At 57.0% G+C, this 18,212-nt stretch overlaps 1 protein-coding gene, 1 non-coding gene and 1 pseudogene across 9 annotated transcripts in view; all 3 read left to right on the top strand.

The window, feature by feature from the left end:
- The window catches only part of CRTC1 (CREB regulated transcription coactivator 1), a 73,825-nt gene that overhangs the window by 49,478 nt on the left and 6,135 nt on the right, over positions 1-18,212 (top strand). For 2 of the 8 annotated variants that reach the window (XM_072947333.1, XM_072947334.1), the window contains 8 exons: positions 710-795; positions 3,679-3,719; positions 4,203-4,423; positions 9,101-9,234; positions 10,975-11,286; positions 13,237-13,341; positions 16,619-16,705; positions 17,329-17,509. In XM_072947333.1, coding sequence (XP_072803434.1) covers positions 710-795; positions 3,679-3,719; positions 4,203-4,423; positions 9,101-9,234; positions 10,975-11,286; positions 13,237-13,341; positions 16,619-16,705; positions 17,329-17,509 — 1,167 coding nt within the window. Of the gene's footprint in view, positions 1-709; positions 796-3,678; positions 3,720-4,202; positions 4,424-9,100; positions 9,235-10,974; positions 11,287-13,236; positions 13,342-16,375; positions 16,481-16,618; positions 16,706-17,328; positions 17,510-18,212 lie in introns of those variants that run through there. The other 6 variants (XM_072947337.1, XM_072947335.1, XM_072947338.1 and 3 more) reach the window with 5 other exon arrangements.
- Positions 984-1,082, top strand: LOC116285123 (U6 spliceosomal RNA; annotated as a pseudogene).
- On the top strand, positions 14,999-15,072 carry TRNAP-AGG (transfer RNA proline (anticodon AGG)). The gene has a single exon. It is a non-coding gene; the product is annotated as a tRNA-Pro (tRNA).

The raw sequence follows: 18,212 nt of genomic DNA, 5'->3' as shown, positions 1-18,212 counted from the left end.
ATAAAGAAATTGGGTCTCATAAAGAAAATGTTTCATTTTACCTTAACCGAAAGATTTAAGGGAAATGGACTTCAGGCACAGCTGGTTCTAGGGCCTTGAAAGATGCCCGACCAGTCCCTCAGACCTCTCATCTCCTTTCCTTCTCTGGGGCTGGTTGGCATTGCAACTCATGCGGCCATAACTACCACGCGTGGATCAACCTCAGCCCATGGTGAACTACGGGGCCTGGGTCCCTGTGCTTGGTGCCAACAGCGCAAGAGGAGCCCGGCCTCTGGGTACTGACAGCCCAGTGCGGGAGACGGGTGTCCACAGGGCTGCAGGTGCAGTGCACAGGGCAAGGCGACCACTCATGGGATGCTAGGAGAGATTCTTGGCTGTTCTCTGCACCCCAAGGCCTCCAAGGCCTGAGTGGGTTCTGTAAGAGGCAGAGCCAACATGTGTCCTTAGCTCCAGAGCTTTCGTTCTCATTTCTTTTTAAGTCACAGGTTCTCTCTCTCTCTTTTTCACTTTTCTTTCTTTCTCTCTCTCTCTTTTTTTTTAACGAAACTCTTGTACTTCAGTACAATCCCCAGAAGTAGTAGTTGGGGCAGTTACAATCATATCACAGTCACGAGACTATGTCGAGGGAGTGCCCTCCTGGCGCCAGCACGCAGCTGCAAAAAGACTCATTTTCTGCTTCTCCTTCTTCCCCCACCCCACCCCACCCTAGTCTTACTGTTAACAGTCCCAGGAATGGAGGAGACCACATCGGAGACAGACAAGAACCTTTCCAAGCAAGCGTGGGACACCAAGAAGGTAAGCACCTAAGAGCTTTTGAAAGTGGTTTTCCTTCTTGATTTTTTTTTTTTTTAAAGCACAACCCTGGGTGAAGCTGGCGAAATCACACACTGGGTGAGAGTCGCCTTCCCTGAGGTGTGAACCTCATTCAGTTTTGACCAGTTACATAGCCTATCGAAAACCATGTAAAGAATTAAAACCCACGTTTGCTTGGGCAGCACATACACTAAAATTGGAATCATACAGGGAAGATGAGCATGGCCCTCGAGGATGACACGCAAATTCACAAAGCGTTGTATATTTTTATGTGTAGTGATGGATGTTCACTAGACTTGTTGTGGTGATCCCTTTACAACATGTACGAATAGCGAAGCATTATGTTATACACCTGAAACTAATATAATGTTATATGTCAATTTTATCTCAACTGAAAAAAAAAAAGAAATTGAAGCCATGGAGGTTAAGTGATTTGCCCAAGAATGTGAAGATACTTAGGGTTTTAGAACCTATGCCTCCTAATTCTTAGCCTTAATCGCGTTACTAATGCACAGTATTGAGTAATTATCATTGTTTATCATCATCCTTAAACATAAACTCCCATTCATTTGCACAATAATCGCATAATTTATTAAGATTACAGCGTCTACTTGGAATTCCCAGTTGTATTGGGATTTCTGTATCCAGAAAGAAAGTTCTCAAGTTCAACCTACAAAACTGTCTAGTGATAAAATAGAATTTGTGCCATGAATACAGATTTCAAAGAATTTGAATAGAACAAAAATGCATTTAACACTAAAGCTATTTTGAATGTTAAAAAAAAAGAATTGAAACCCTTTGCTGTTAAAGTTGCATGAAAGGGGCAGCACCAAAAATCACCTATTCCTTGAGGAACTTGGAGGGAGCTGGTGAATGAGCAAACAGCCCTATGTTCCTTAAAAGCATAGGTTCCGAGCTTTTGAAATCAACTGGAAACAACCTGAATTTTTGACAGTAGGGGATTTATAAGGAAATTGTCCTCAGCCCCTCATGAAATGCTCCATGTGATTGTAATTGGGAATCTTGAAGAAATTTTAAAGGTATGAGAGACACTTGTGATAAAACTGTTATGTGGAAAGAGCAGGATAAAGCCCTTTGGACAGGCACAGACCACGCAGAGATGCCCACAGATCCCTGGGTGTACAGGACGCAGCCCAGGTAGCCCCGCGTGGGGCATGTCCTGCCAAGTAGTGGGGTGTGGGCACCACTGTTGGCCTTTTAATCCCTGTCTACATGTTCCAGTTTTGCATGCAGAATGCATATGATTTTCAAGCTCTAGGGAAAAACTTAAAAATTTTGACAATTCAAAGTCAGAAAGCAACTGAAACATCTAGTTGCAGGGGGGTGCATAAGAAAGGACAACAGGGTCCCTCTGCGTGCCCAGATGTGCTGCTGTAAAGAAAATGAAGGTGGCGAGTGTCGTGACTCTGAGAAGGGAAACAGCCCCAGCATCCTGGGAGTGAGAAGAGGGCGGCAGAGCCCAGCATCTTGGCAAGATGCCTTTTAACTGCCGCGCAAAACGATGCATCTGTGAGGGTGTCAGCAGAGTAATTCTTGGGGATTCGTTGTGGGGGTGGGGGGATGATGGGTGGATTTTTAATGCTGTTTAGAAATCCATTAGTATCCCATAATGTTCGTGGAATGCTTTTGAAAAGATTTTTCAGAAAAAGTCATTGTCAAAGTGCTTTGCAAAAAAATCTGGTAATGAAGCGAGTGTTTACTCACGGAATTAAGGAGCCTGTGGCCAAGCAGAAACCCGTTCCTCTGGCATTCCCCACAGAGGCTTACCGCCTGCTGGTCACATGCCATCCTTTGGGCTCCCCAGTCTCTGCCAGTCAGGCCTTCCCCACCCCACCCCCACCGGGTGTGTGCACGGTGAGGCAGGCCCAGCCCTCCGCTGGTGTGTGTCTTGTCTGATAATCCCTAAAGAACACATCAGCCAGGAGTGTCTGCCTGAGGGCCCGAGAGGCAGAGAGGGCTAAGGGAACGTGACACACAGCTGAGCCCTCTGTTGGCACGCGGGGTTCTGTCCGATCATGTCTGCTGCCACCGGAAGAGAGTTGCCTCCTTTGTCCTTGAACGTGAGTCTAGAGATCCTGCCTGGAGCCTGCAGTTCTTGGATGGCGATAGTGTCCCCAGTTCACAGAGGAGGAAATAGGGTTTCTCTGGGACCCCCTCCCCAGGGCTGGTAACCACTGTCTCTGTCCTCAGGCCTGTGGGCCAGGAAGCATGCCAGCACCAGGGTCCCCATGGGAGTCACAGCTCTGGGGCACCATTGTAAGGTGGGTCAGCAGAGGGCACCAGCAGTACCTTCTGTGTTATTTAAGGCATCCGCTTTGAGCCTCCTCAGACTTCCCCACGTGATGTCCTTCCCTGTCACGGGTTGATGGACACCGAGCAGAGGCATCCCTTGCCACTGAAGCCCCCGCCTTCCCTGGCTCAGGAATGGCTTCAGGGTTAGCCTGGAGGCACCTGGGTTTTCAGCTGCTTCGCCCCCCAGCTGGCTGCTGAGAGCCGTGGTACATATGTGGGGGTTTCATATGTGAAGAGTGGGCAGACATCCTCTTCTCCCCCATGCCTGCTCTGACAAGGGACTGAGCCACCCCTGGGCTGTGCCCACCTTACCAAGCAGACAGATTGAAGCCGGGAGGAGGCTGTAGGAAGACCGTCTCCACACAGCTCTTATTTTTGCCCTGAGTGTGCCTGGGGCAGGCCTCCCCATCCCACGGGGCTACCTGTTCTTCATCTGCAGATAAACTTGTTTTTTGTTGAGCATATTTTGGCCCCTCTCGGGAGATCAGTATGTTGTGAGGAGGCACAATGCACATGAGGAGCCAGCTCAGCCTCTGCTGTCTTCTCTTTCAGGCAGGGTCCAGGCCCAAGTCCTGTGAGGTCCCCGGAATCAAGTAAGTGTCAGCAGGGCCCCACCCTGTGTGACTAAGGCCACCATGGGCTACTTGGGTGACCCCAGGGCTTCCTATCTGCTAATGAGGCTGCAGGTCCCAACAGGAGGGGACACTGTGCCTCTGGCAGCCACCCAGCAAGCCTCACCGTGGGGGATGCTCCCGCCCCTCCCTGCCCGAGATGACTGAGCCCCTGGCCTCAGCCCCAGCACACTCACCCCTCAGACACAGTCTGTCCCTGGTCAGTGGGAGGACCCTCACCCCAGCCCCCATCCCGCAGGGACAGGCTGCTTCCTAAGCTTCCGTTGAAAGTGTGGGCTGACAGTTGTTTCTCGAGCAGGGCAGCGCCTAATTGTGGGGTGTCATTTTGCACCTGCTAATTTTTTGCACCGGCCTCCTCCTGCCTCAGCCACAGCTTTTGGGGGAGAACGGGCCAGCTGCCATCCCAAGAGCTCACCTCCCCCTCTGTCTGGCCTTTCCCCCCAGCATCTTTCCATCTGCTGACCAGGAAAACACTACAGCCCTGATCCCCGCTACCCACAACACGGGGGGCTCCCTGCCTGACCTGACCAACATCCACTTCCCCTCCCCCCTCCCGACCCCGTTGGACCCGGAGGAGCCCACCTTCCCTGCGCTGAGCAGCTCCAGCAGCACCGGGAACCTTGCAGCCAACCTGACACACCTGGGCATCGGCGGTGCCGGCCAGGGTAAGGCCCGGCCGGGCGGCGGGGACACTCCTTTCCCTGGCAGAGCTCACTATCTAGTGATGATGACACATGTGTTTGAATGATGACCTAGCAGGGTCACATCCACAATGCTGGCCGTGGGGGTGGAGGGCAGAGTCCACCACGAGGGTTTGCTGTTGCCAGGCTGACCCAAGGGGAAAGGCATCTGGGCAGAGGGCACTTCCTGGGCAAAGGCCTGGCACTACTCAGGTTCATGCCCCCAGGGATTGGACCTTGGACCGTAGTTCTTAGGGGATGCTGGGTGCTTCAGAGAGTTGGGGTGGGCCAGGCCTTCCCCATGCCCCTCATCGAGGGACAGACCTGATCTGCCCTTCCCACCCCCAGCTGACTGGCTGCCTGCTTGGGATGCTCCAGCCAACCCCCTCCCTGGGAGAGGAGCGCTCCATGCTCCTTTCTCTCCAGATCACATCCTTGAGGATGTTCCACGGGCCCCTCGCCTATCCCAATATCTCTCGATGCTGCCTCACCCCTCCTTCTGAGGACTTCCAGCGGCACCGTCCCCCTGCAACTCAGGCAGAGACCCTGGGGATATCCTCCCCAATTCTTCTGTCCTCTTATCCACTCTGACCCATTGGCATGTCCTGTCGGCCCCCCATCATGACCCAGCTCGATTCAGATCCTCTCCCTGGGATGGCCTCCACCTGCTGGGCCCCCCAGCCTCTTCACCACCAGAACTGCCATCAGCTCATGGCCCTCTTGTCAGGACCTTGCTCAGCCCCTCAGCTCCCTCCTAGTGAAACCTTGAGACCCCCGGGACCTTTAATTCCTGCTCCCCATGTTGACTTTGCTCCAGCCCATGAGTTTACCTTGGGGTCTTTGGCCTCCTCCTCCTCCAGGCCCCTCGCTCCATCCCGGCTTAGATGACCTCCCCTCCCATCTTCAGGCCTTCCTGACTCCCTGCTCGAACCCCTGCCGCCTCTCACACTGGGTTGCCTTTCTGCACCCTCCCTGCTGCTGTTAAGTCGCTATTTGCTCTCATCTGTCCCCTGGGCTGGGCCCTGATCTCCCATGTCCTTGCTGTGACCTCTGTACGCATGTTGACTGTGGGATGTGTGGGTTTGTATCCATGGAGATGGGATGGCCCCACCACAGCCTGGTGGTGGGGCAGGCAGGAGGGACGGCAGGGGGCCCTTCTGTGAGTCCATGTGTGTCAGGACTCAGCGGTTAGTGAGAGCACTACCTCACCTGGAGCCATGCACGGGCCAGCGCTCACCCCATCCATGGGCCCCCTGCACCCCTGCCCCGAGCATGGTGGGTAGCGCCACACAGGATTTTGTGAAAGAGAATCAGACACTCAGGTTCGTGTTTGCCGCATTTCCTCTGGCTGCCGGGGAGAGCTGGCCATAAGGAACGGGCAGCAGCACCTGGACCAGGGCAGAGCCCCACTGAGAGTTTTGCAGAGAGATTTCAGGGTGAAATTGGCCAGCCTTGGAGCTGGGTTGATTCAGGCAGTAAAGCAAAACAGGAGCCTGGAGTCATTCCTCACTTTGGTGCCGACAAGGCTGGGGGCAGGTGAGGGTTTCCTAGGTTTTTAGATGAGGAGATAGAAGCCAGAATGGTGAAGCGGGGAGTGGGATTCTGGCCTGATTGCATTGAGGCTGTGTTTCTTCCACACACTTGGCCGTGTGCCCGCTGAGGCTCAGCCACTGGGCAGAGGACACCAGCCCTGGCCATGCCCCGCCTCCAGGGGAGCCCCAGAAGACAAAATGAGCAGATTTGGGGGAGCCCAAGACCCATGGCCCTCCAAGAGACAGATGGGTGGGCAGCGTCCACGCACGCCTGTGCAAGGCAAGAAATCAGAAGGTTGGCTCTGGGGCCGCAGGGGAGGGACTTGCCCCCCCATTGCAGACACTGCTGTTCCCTGGCCCCTGTTTTTCTCCTCACGCCTTGTAGCAGCCTCCAGAGCACCACCCCCCTCCGCCAGAGGGTCCTTGGCAGCTCCCCAGCGCCCGCCCGGGAGCCGCGCACCTCCAGCCTGCGCCGAGTCTAAACAAGCACAGGAAAACACACACATGTGAAAACCATAGATGCGGGAAAGAGTGCAGACCCCGAGCCTGGGGCCCAGACCCCAGCCTCCCTGGCTCAGAGCGTCGGCCCAGTAATGTCTGACATGTGTTTGGTTGTTTGCGAACCTGCCGCTCCAGCAGCTCACATGGCAGGGGCTTCACTTTCTGGGCGTGTTTTAAGTCAAGCTGAGCCGCTGGCCGCTGGCACACGTGGAGCTCACCCCCACCATCACCCGGCCCACCCTGCAGTCAGAACGTGAGCCTGAGGAGGAGGAAGAGGGAGGCTTCTGCCGCCAGGGAGACAGCGGCCCCTCTCGCCTCCTTCCACATTTGCTAAAGTCATTTCCCTGGCTGCTTGTGGGACCTAGGGGGTGGACAGGCTGGGGTCCTCCTTCCTGGCACAGCTCTGTGGCCTGCCACTGAGCTTTCGTGCCCCTGGGCTGGGCTCCTGCCACCAGGCCTGCCCTCCCCTGGCAGCTCTCCCTGCCCAAGCTAGGCTTCCCCTCCAGCTGGACCCACTTCTTTTCCCCAAAGTGATCCGGGTTGTCAGAAATTCAACGGCAAAGTGGCCCTCGGCCCTCCCGGCCCAACTGATGTCTTGGGGGTGGTGGCTGCCCCATGGAAGGCCAAGAGCGAGCTCTGCAGCCCAGCAGAAGATTAAAAACTCCCTTGTATTCAGGGCAGACATTAGAGGCTCGCAGCCTAAGGGCCAGATCCAGCCCACCAGTGTATTTTGGCTGGCCTACGACTGTGTGTGATGCTTTGAATCAACATTCAAACATACATGTAAAGACCTGGATTTCCAGCTTCTCTGGAAGAATCAGGCCTAGCGATGGAGGGTCAAGGTCCTGCACCTCAATTTGGGCTGGAGCACTCCAATTTGCCACAGACTCCTCCCATCCCTGCCACCCCTCTTATCTCCCTCACTCCTGGTGTTTGCTTCTCCGCTGCTTACCGAGCCCTGACATCTCCTCCCAACGTGGGTGTGGAGTGTTCCTCTGCCCACCGGACACATGAGGCATTTGGATGCTCAGAGAAGACAAGGAGCAACCCAGGGTCCCACCTCCCAGTGCACTCTCAACAGGCGTCTCCCAGACTCCTCCTGCCTAGGCCTCCACCAGTGGCTCCTGTGACGTTGCTATGTCTGCAGCAGCCTGATTGTGGGCCCAAAGTCTGTGTAGAAACTGGCCCCCAGGGCTGTACTGCGGGAGCAGTCCACAGTGCCAGGCGCCCCCGCAGTTGGCCAAGTGAAGCTGCCAGGGCGTCCTAGGGGAAGTGCAGGCATGACCGGGCTCGCCTGGCACAGATGACATAGCCCCAGTGAACAGCTGCCCTGGTGGAGGGCAGGCTGCCCGTCATCTCCCTTCAGTGCGTGCTGAGAGCGCGCTCGCCAGCCCTTGAACCTGCTGCCTCACCTGCTGAAACAGGGTTGATCTCGCAGGATGGGCCCAGCTTCCCCAGTGAGTCAGGAGCCTTCACCTGGCTTTGACTGTGGGCCATAGCTGCTCATGACCTCCTTAGGGCCTCACAGTGAACCCACAAGGACAAGGAGACAGAGTCTGGGGGATCAGGCGAGACCTCCCCTGCCAGGGGTCTCCATCCTTCCCCCAGCATCAAGGGGCCTGTTGCTTCCCTGGCACTGCCCCAGGATCACCTGGCAGGCCCTAACTGCTGCCACACTGAACTTGACCTCACTCAGCCCCTTCACAGCAGATACATCCAGGGATCAGATTGCTGAGGGATGGGGCCAGGGTGAGGGAAAGGGTGACTTGGAGCCCCCCAGCTGGAGCTCTATCAGGAAGAAGATGAAGGAATTGGATTTCAACTTGGGCATCCTGGTGGGAGTGGTGCTCCAGCCTGGGGAGTGCATGAGGTGGGGGGGAGAAGGTTGTGGGTGTGAGGGAGGGACCACCAGATACATAGATCTGGGGCCAAGAGGAGCCAAAGGAGCAGTTATGGGAAGGGGCAAGTTCATGAAAGGAGGGTGAGCAGAATGATGAGACTCAAGAAGAAACTGCAACATCAGGCAGGACTGACTTGCTTGGAGCTCTCCAAAACCCAAACCAGTTCAGGCAAAAAAGGGGACCAATTGTCTCCCGAAATCAAGAAGCACCAATATGGCTGGGTCTGGGGCTCAGGTGCTAACTCTGCTCCTCAGCTCCCTGTTTGTCATCTGGCCCTCCCTGTTGTGGTTACCATATGCCCCCTCACACAATTGTGGACTTCCCTTCCTGGAGTCCCAGCAAAAGCCCCTGAACAGGGTCTCATTGGCCAGCCTGGTCGCATGTCCATCTGGAGGCCAATCATGCTGTGGCCCAAAGGTGGGGAAGCGCTGATCAGTGGGGCCTGCAGAACCTGTCCCTCCTGGAGGGTTGGTGGGATCAGTGGGGAGAGCGTTGGTCAGCATTGGAGATGGGAAGGAGAATGGAGCCCGTGCAGAGCTGGGGGACCCAGAGGTCAGGGTATCGGGGCCTTGGACCTGGGGCGGGAGTGGAGTCGTGGATTTGGCGATCAGGATGTGCCCTCTGGTTTCCGTCTGTGTGATTGGGCTGTCCCCAGCAATGATCCTGGGTGTGTGAGTGCCACCCCCTGCATGCTCGCATCACGCCCACCTTCCCTCCCTCCCTTTCAGGGATGAGCACGCCTGGCTCCTCACCGCAGCACCGCCCAGCTGGCGTCAGCCCACTGTCCCTGAACACGGAGGCAAGGCGGCAGCAGGCCCAGCAGGTGTCGCCCACTCTCTCCCCGCTGTCACCCATCACTCAGGTGCGAGGGCTTAGTGGGGCAGGGGAGGTGGGGCCCAGCTCTGCCTCTCTGGGAGGCCTCTCGCTCCTCCAGGGAGCAGAATCCTGAAGACTTTCCCAACATGTTTGCTTTTTGTTGTCAGATTTTCAAACACATGGGAAATGCAGAAATCAGTGGCCTGAGGTCCCCTTTGCCAATCATGGCTGTTAGTGTGTGCCTGCATGATTGACCTTCTTCATTATGCTAGTCTCTCTTTTAGGATCTAGTTTTGTTTTTTTTTTCCTTTAGGATCTAGTTGAAATTTCCCAAAATAAAATGTGTTAAGAGGTTTGGTTTTTTTTCAATTTACAGTCTTTGCTTTGTCTACTTCTCTGGGAGTTTGATTATGCCTAGCAATTGGTGCATTTCCTGAGGGTTACCCAACATGCTGGCATATAGCTGTTCATAGTCCTTTTATTTCTGTAAAGTGGTCAGTAATGTTCCCTCTTTCATTTCTGATTTCAGTAATTGGAATCTTCTCTTTCGCTTAGTCAGCGTAGGCTCATAGGACAAGTTAGAAAGTGTTCCCTCCTCTTCTGGTTTTTTTTTTTTTTAAGGGTCTGTGAAGCATTGGTTAATTCTTTCTTAAATGTTTGGTAGAATTCACCACTGAAGGCACTACGGTCTCAGCATGTCTTCACTGGAAATTGTGTGATGACTGATCTAATCTCACTTTTATCAGTCTACTCAGATTTTCTTTTTCTTCTTTGGACTGTTTTGGTAGTTTGTGTGTTCTGAGGAATTTGTGCATTTTGTCTGCTTTTCAGACCCTAATAGATAACGTTTGTTTCTTTACATAACCTCGATGACCTTATCCACTTACAACTAAATGAACAGTAATTCTTCTATACCTTCCTATACCCACCTGGGCCCAGTTCCCCAGTATGTCACTGTCTGCTTGTATAGTTCTTGTTCAGACCAGGATCCAGGCAGTGCCCTGGGTGGCTTCTGGTGGCTGTGTCCTCAGTCTCTCCATCTGTGGCCCCTGGCTCTTCTCTGCTCCCACCATGCCCCACCCCTGAGTCCTGCCTTCCCTTTCCGGAAACACTCTTTGGGGCATAAACTGCTCCCCGCTGATCAGAAGCTGGCATTCGGATAAGTGTTTCATGCTGTAGCTCCTGGGCACGTCCAGCCTCCCTCAGAGGGCAGGAGCCCTTGCCTGCCCCTGGAACTGTCTGCACAGACTCGTGAATGTTGAAAACTTCTCTCCAGCTATTTTCTTTCCAACTCTAAGGAAGTCCGAGCTGGTCATTGCTCAGTGACTACATCAGTGTCTCCTCACCCAACTCGTCTCCAGCCTCCCCTTGATGGGCCAGGCTGAGGAGGGTGGGAGGGGGTTCCTTCCCGCTGCAGGACCCCACAGGGGCTGGGTGCTGGCTCCCCACTAGGCTTCCAGAGTGTGGTGCCCCGTGCCTGCCCACAGTGGGGAAACTCCAGCTCAGGAAGGCCGGGGGCATCCTGAGTCTCTGAGTGCAGACGGTGGTGCTGCTGCTCAGTGTGCGGTGAGAGAGGCTTGCTGAGGACAGGTCCTCCGTGGGTCCTGGGGGAGGCCTCCCTGCTAAGCCTTCACTTCGCCGATCCAGGATCTGGACATCCCTTTGTTTGCCCATCACCTTGTTGCCAAGCACGCCAGGCCGATGGGGGTCCTCTGGGGACCAGGTGCTCCCAGCCCCACCCCATCTCTGAGCGTGTCTCCTGTCTGATGCCCTCCTCTCCCTTCAGGCCGTGGCCATGGATGCCCTGTCTCTGGAGCAGCAGCTGCCCTACGCCTTCTTCACCCAGGCAGGCTCTCAGCAGCCGCCACCACCACAACCTCAGCCCCCACCCCCGCCGCCGCCTGCGTCCCAGCAGCAGCCGCCCCCGCCGCCCCCGCAGGTGCCTGTTGGCCTCCCCCCAGGCGGCTCCCTGATGCCGAGCACCAGCCTGACTCGGGGGCCCCAACTGCCCCCACTTGCAGTCACGGTACCGTCCTCTCTCCCCCAGTCCCCCCCAGAGAATGCAGGCCAGCCACCGATGGGGATCGACATTGCCTCGGTAAGCCGGCGATGGAGTCCTGTGGGGCCTGGGTGGGAGGCTTGTGTGGGAGGAACCCCGGGGGCTATGAGAGGCCCCCATTGGAGCTGACAGGAGGACCGTCAGGGCACCTGGCTTTATCTGCAGCCACCTTGAGGCTCCGCTTTTGAGGCCACCTTGGCCTGAGGCATGGGGTTCCACAGGGGATTCTTCCTGGAATCCTCAAGCCAAGGTCGTCACCCCAGTATACATGGGGAACCTGAGGCACGAACAAGGGTAAAGTGCCCCAAACTTCACCAGGATGGCCCACTGCATGTCTTATGCCAAGCCCTCCCCCGTGGGCCCAAATGCCCCCTCAGCCCTTCCCGCCCAAGAAAAGGCTACCTCAGAGGCAGGGAGAGCACAGAGCTCTCAGGGCCTGGGAAATGGGTTTCTGGGAGCCAGAGGGATAGAGATAAACTTGGAGGAGAAGAAGGGATGAAGCCAGCTCTGCTTCATACAGCACAGGGCCTTGGGCTGGGGACCTGCAGTTCAGACCATGGGACCCCTTGCCTGTGGCCAGGCTCAGGGTAACAAGTGCTAAGTTTTGACCCCTGCACCCAAACCTTCCTGACTGTTCAGACTTTCACCCTGATTTCCCTGGTAGGAGGGAGGTGGTCACAGTTAGATCCAGAGGAACAGGGACCCACGTTTGGGGCCCAGCCAGCCCTCCCCTGGCTGCCAGCCCCAGGATAAATGTCATCAGAACATGTGTTCTGCAAAGAACAGGCCCCCCGCCTGAGCTGGGCAGGGCAGGCAGGTAACCCAACAGGTAGAGACCCACATTTCCAAGCTGCTCTGACCCCTTGGAGGGCAGACCTCAAGGGTCCCCTTAAATGAGGATGTGGGTGGTTCCTCACTGTGGAGCTGGGGAGATGTTGGAATTATGGGGTGTCCAGGCCAGGCTCTCAGGTCAAGGCATGTGTCGTCTGTTACTCCCACTTTGCCCCAAGAGAGTGCTGGCTCTCTCAGGACTCTGGCTCCAGTGGCTTCTGTGTTTCTGCAGACCCACCCAGGCGAGGAGAATGTTCCTTGGTCGTTTTCCTCTTTCCAACCCCGAGGAGGCCTGAGCTGGTCGTCGCTGAGTCACCACAGTGTTGTCTCTGATACCCATACTTTCCTGTGCAGACCCCCTGCCCAACCTGGGCTCAACTTCCATCCCAAACTACTCAGGACAGGCTGCTGAGGAATTGAAGGAGACAGAGATGTAGCACTTAGGGGGCCCTGGGTTGGCTGGCTGGGCCTCACTGAACAGCAGGCTCAGAGAGGTTAGATAGCTTGCCCAGAGGTATACAGCAGGGCCTCACTGAGTGGGACCAGAACAGGGTCTAAATCCAGGTCCTGGCCTGGCCCGTCCTGCCCCCAAGGGATCTGGTGAGAAGCCAAGGCCCTTTGTCCTCCAAGTGAGGGGGTGGCCGCCCTTTAGAAGTCTGTGGACAGTATAACCCCAGCAGGCTCATTCCAAGCAACATCAGTGACAGCGACTGCCTGGCACCGGGAGCCCTGCAGCGTGCCCCAGACAGCCCTCACTGTCAGTCCTGCCACCCCTCAAGGCCATCTGACTGGCCCTGGGCCTTCCCTGCCCATGTGTGTGGGCGTGCGTGTTCACGTGTGTGCAGCCATGTGCACGGGTACGTGGGTGTGGGTGCGCCTTCATGGGGGTGCTCTGAAACCTGCTGAGTAGAGGCCAGCTCCCTCCCCCACGCCCCTCCCACAGCCCCCTGGGGCGATTCTGTGACCACACGCCCCCACCCCTCCCAGAGCTGGGTTTGGAGGCAGGTCCCCTCGAGTTGCTGGGCTCAGGAACCTGCACCTCCTGTGGGTGCCCTGGGTACTCTGCTTACCTGAGGGGTGGGGGCTCTGCCAGGGGGCCCGGCAGGGAACAGCCAGGCGCGGGGCCCCTTAAGTGTCCTGACCTGTCTGTCGTCACAGGCGCCGGCTCTGCAGCAGTACCGCACTAGCGCCGGCTCCCCAGCCAACCAGTCTCCCACCTCGCCCGTCTCCAATCAAGGCTTCTCCCCCGGGAGCTCCCCGCAAGTAAGGGACGCCGCATCCCCTCCCCCGCCTCCTTGGCTCCAGCCTAGCTCGTGCCCCCGGCCCACCCATCAACTATCTGTGCTCCTGTCTCACTCCATCCCATCTTGTTGCACTCCACCGGGGTGGGGACCAGAGAGGGGTGGCCACCTTGGGCAGTGGCCAAGGAGAAGGCGCTTTCCCTGGGAGCGCCCCCGTTCCCTCCGTGCCTCTGTGGTCTGTGCAAAGCCCAGGCTGGGGGTGGTGGGCTCTCCACTCACGTTAGTGAGGTTGGTGTGGCCTCTGCCCCAGCTCCTCACCCCAAGGCTGGGACGTCCTGGTGTGAGGCTCAGAGCTGGCATCAAACGGCCTGTGCACCCTGAGGCCTCGTGCTTCCAGGCTTCTGGAGGTGGAGGGGTGCCCCCCTGCTTGGGGGTGCAGCTGAGGTGACAGCCAGGTTATAGTGGGGACTCCGACTCCTCAGCCCTCTCCACCCCTTAAGAGGATGTGTCTCACGGTCTCCAGGCTGAGGAAGCTTCTCTGAGGGCACAGCAGCCTCTCGGTCCTGGTCTTCTCACAGATGAGGAGACTGAGGCTTGCTCCAGGTGACAGGCAGGGCTAGACCACATCTGTCAGACTCACGTTTTCCCTCTATACCAGGCACCACAGGACTCTGATCTCCGACACAAACACACACACACCCAGTCCAGGTTCCTCAAAATTCCCCTTGGCTCCACTCCACCCATGGCTGCATTCTACCTGGAACCTTCCATCAGAGGAGAAAGAGTTCCCACAAAGCTGACATGTGGGCCTAAATCTCACTGTAGCAGTGGAGCCTCCCCAGGACCCTACCTCCCTGTCCCCAGAGTGTCACTAAGCTGAGAAACCTCTTGGAGCCACTACAGTGCCCCAGGCCCTGAAGCTTTATTCTCAGCTGAGGGGATGTTGTTACTTCCTGGGTAGAGCAGGAAGAGGAGCTGTTCCTCCAGGCAGGACCTGGGGATCCTTGTCCCGGGACATGCCCCGCTGTCCCCATCTCCCAGGCTCTCAGAGGTACACTCCAAGCCAGGCCCTGTGGGTCAGGACAGTGGGCATCAAGGAGGACCCAAGGCTCTTCTCATGACTCTCTGATACAGGAGGGGTTCTCCCAGGGCCCTCCCTCATCTCCCACCCTCGGCAGCCAGGGGTCCTGCTGGGATTAGGTGTGCAGCCTCCCGCTCTGTAGAAGGCTGGGAAAGTGCAGTTGCTCAGGGCAGGCCAGGGGTCAGCTTGGTGTCTGCACGCTCTCAGTCTGTCCTTGTCGGCTCTGAGCCCTGGCGTCTGGTCTCCTCATGAGGTGCAGGGGGATGCGGCGGGGGGGTGTGTGTGGCAGGGGATGCTTAAGGGTGGGAGAAGCCCATCCAGGCAGGGGAAGCAGCAGGTGGGTTCTGCCCCCCGGTGGGCTGCCCTGTCGGGGGCTGGCTCCTGAGTTACATCCGTTCTTCTGTGTGAGGCAGGACAGGAATTTAAGGGCAGAGCAAGTTTCTCTCAGGAGAGGTTCATCTGAACCAAAGCGGTTCATGCTGGGCAAAGAGCATGCTGCTATCTCATCAAGCTCATGTCTGTGTGTTGGTCCATCTGTCTGTCCATCCATCGTGCTCCTGCAAGGGAGATAGGCCACTCACTCAAATGTGAGGGGAGGGGAAGGGTATAGCTCAGTGGTAGAGCGCATGCTTAGGACGCACAAGATCCTGGGTTCAATCCCCAGTACCTCCATTAAAAAATAGTAAGTAAATGAACAAATAAATCTAATTACCTCCCTTTCCAAAAATGAAAAATGTGAGGATGGAGCCAGGCCGTCTGACCCCAATCAGGGGTGCTGGGGTTGGGTTGTGTGGGCTGCCTTCCCTCTTCCTTTCTGAGCAGACCTTTCTGGCAAACCCTTTTGGCAGCTTCACAAGAGGAGGCATAGCTTGGTGTCTCCTGTGTGGGCCAGGCCTCAGGGGACAGGATCAGGTGCCCCAGAACGACCTGCCCCCAGCCTCAGCCAAGGCCTTCATCTGCCGCCTCCTTCATGGGTAAACCCAACACCTCACAGCCCCTCTTTCCAAACCTGAAGCTGGCGATTTTTATGGCAAATGTGGCATTTTTGCCACATTGTCTTTTCCACTCCTTTACTCCTTTCACATTTTTAACTCATTCCTGTGTTTGAATGGAACGTCCATCCCCAGGAGCCACCCCACCTGCCAGGGTGGCTGTCTGTCCACTGATCATCCAGAGTGGTAGGTGGGTTTGTGTCCAGCCCCTCTCTGGTATGTAGGCCTGAGACTCAAGCTTTGGGAGTTGTCAGGGAATGGGAGCACCTTTCTAGAACAGGGAGCTCAAAGGGAGGAGGTCCAGGGCTGGTGGTCTGGATGCAGGCCGAGCACATGCATCATGCAGAAGAGGAAAAAGGCCAGAGCACCCAGCCTCGGGGATGCCATGGTCCTCCCTCTCCTTTCTTCCACAACCCACCAGACCCTGTCCTGCCATCTCCCTGGCAGCATCTCAGGGATGGACAGGGGCTCAGCGCTCCTCTTTCTGGCATCTCTGCTGCCTCTGATGATCCCCAGCCCCCTGCTCCTTTCCCAGGGGAGCCCCCATCCCTCTGCTGCATCTGATGTTGCACAAGCAGGACTGGCCCTGGGGCCTCACAGGCAGACAGGCAGACAGGCAGCCACGAGTGGACAGGTGGGCAGGGGCTTCCTTGTGCCTGTCCCGTGCTCACTCTGTGCACCCTTCCTGCCCACGTGTGTGTGGCCTCCCTCTCGTGTCCCCCACATCTGACAAGGGTCACCACGTGCACATCCCATTCTGAACATCCAGAGTACCTCCCACCTTGCCCCAGGAACTTTCCTCCAGGGCCTGCCAGGTGGGGTTCCCCATCATGTGTCCCCCCATCTCCCATCTGACAAAAATGGGCTCACCCCAACCTGGGCCTCAAGGAGAGGAGATGGGATGGCACTTTTGGGGAAGTTGGGGTACAGAGGCCCCCCGAGAGCAGTCATCCCAAGATTAAGGGTGCATCTGTCCGTCCCAGCGGGTGTGAGCTCTACCAGGAGCCCTGAGATAGACGTTGTCAGCCTCCTGCATCCTGAGTATTCTCCAGGAAGTTCCAGAGGCCTCCCTCGTCTCCCAGCCCAGGCCAGCTGGTGAGGTCTCGGGAGAGGGGTGTGGGTGCAGCCAGCCCATGGGGGCATCCCCCACCCTTTACCCCACAGTAGCCTCACCCCCTGCCTGATTTGGGGATCCTGACGACAGCGGGCCTCTCTTCTGTCTGCAGCACTCCTCCACCCTGGGCGGCGTGTTTGGGGACTCATACTTTGAGCAGCAGATGGCGGCCAGGCAGGCCAATGCTCTGTCCCACCAGGTGAGCGGGCGCCCACCGCAGACGCTCGCCAGACCCCACCCACTCCTCGGGTGTGAACTTCTCAGCCCTCTCCTGTCTCCATGCTGCAGAGGCCCAGGCCCTGGAGTGGGTGGCTTGGCTTTGCCTCCCCTGGCGTCTGCACCCTGCCCGCAGAATGAGGCTGCCCTCAGAGGGGGCGGAAGGGCGAGTGGTGAACGCTGGCAGGGATGCGTGGTGGCTCTTACATTGGTGCCTTGATGGGGGCCCTGCACGTGGGTTTGCCGGGAGGTTGCACTGGCTTTGTGTGGAGGCTGGGGTTGGGGGCGTGTGGGCATGGGAGGGGTTGGCTGCTGCCTGGAGCTGGTAACTCACTTGCTCATCCATCCATCCATCCATCCATCCATCCAGCAAGCCCTGAAGGGGCTGTGTGCTGGCAGACTCGAGCAGGTTCAGAGACGGGGAGACCCCAAGGTGGAGAGACTCATGCTTGGCAGCCCCAGGTGTACCTTAGCATGGATACTAGGTGTCTTACAGGGGAGGGGGTGCCAGTGGCTGCAGGCCAGCCTGCTGGCCAGCAGCAGCCAGGGCCCCAGGATGGCCAGCTCCATGGGGCTGGCCTCATGCCTGTGTGCTTCCTCTCCCAGCTGGAGCAGTTCAACATGATGGAGAACGCTATCAGCTCCAGCAGCCTGTACAGCCCGGGCTCAACGCTCAACTACTCACAGGCCGCCATGATGGGCCTCACAGGCAGCCACGGGAGCCTGCCTGACTCACAGCAGCTCGGCTACCCCAGCCACAGCAGCATCCCCAACATCATCCTCACAGGTGAGGCCACCCATGCCGGTGTCTTGGGTGAGGGTTTTGGTCCCATGGTCCAAGGCTGGGACCAGGCTGCTGTGAGAGGCCACAGCCCTGGGGGAAATGGAGTCCCCACCCCGCAGGGTGAGGTGTGACAGGGCTGAGGCATTGGTGCAGACCCAGGGAGACCAGAACACCTCTTGACAACAACCTTGACTCACTGCTGGGCATATGGGACAGGCTTGGGGGGAACACACATTGGGTCCTGGACCAAATGTCCAGTATCCCAGGCTCAGAGTGAGCACAGGATAGAGCCAGTCGCTCACCTATCCCCTCTTCCATTGCTCAGACCCCTAAACCCCATTAGTTGAGTGTGCTGGGGACTCAAGTGACAATGGGGTGGGCACTGCCTAGTGGGGCTTTTCCTGTGCAGCCAGCAGACGTGTAACAGCTCCCACATGCTGTGTCAGGCATCCCCGAATGGCCTGAGCACAGTGCCCAGGCACCCAGACATGCACATGCACGTGTGAGGAAGTCTTCACTCTGGCCAGCAGAGCTCAGACCCTTCAGTCCCCCTTCCCCCACCCTTCATCATGCCCCTGAAGGTTCTGGGTTTTATCAAAGAAGGAAGCAGTTTCCTTATTTATAAGCCAGGGCTGTCATGGGATTGAGGGTGAGACCCTCCCAGAAGTCCCCACTGACATCTCTAGGATGGAGGGGTCCTTGTCCA

Source organism: Vicugna pacos, chromosome 22, assembly GCF_048564905.1.
Source record: "Vicugna pacos chromosome 22, VicPac4, whole genome shotgun sequence".
NCBI classification, from domain to species: Eukaryota; Metazoa; Chordata; class Mammalia; order Artiodactyla; family Camelidae; genus Vicugna; species Vicugna pacos.
This window is presented reverse-complemented; position numbering and strand designations above follow the sequence as displayed.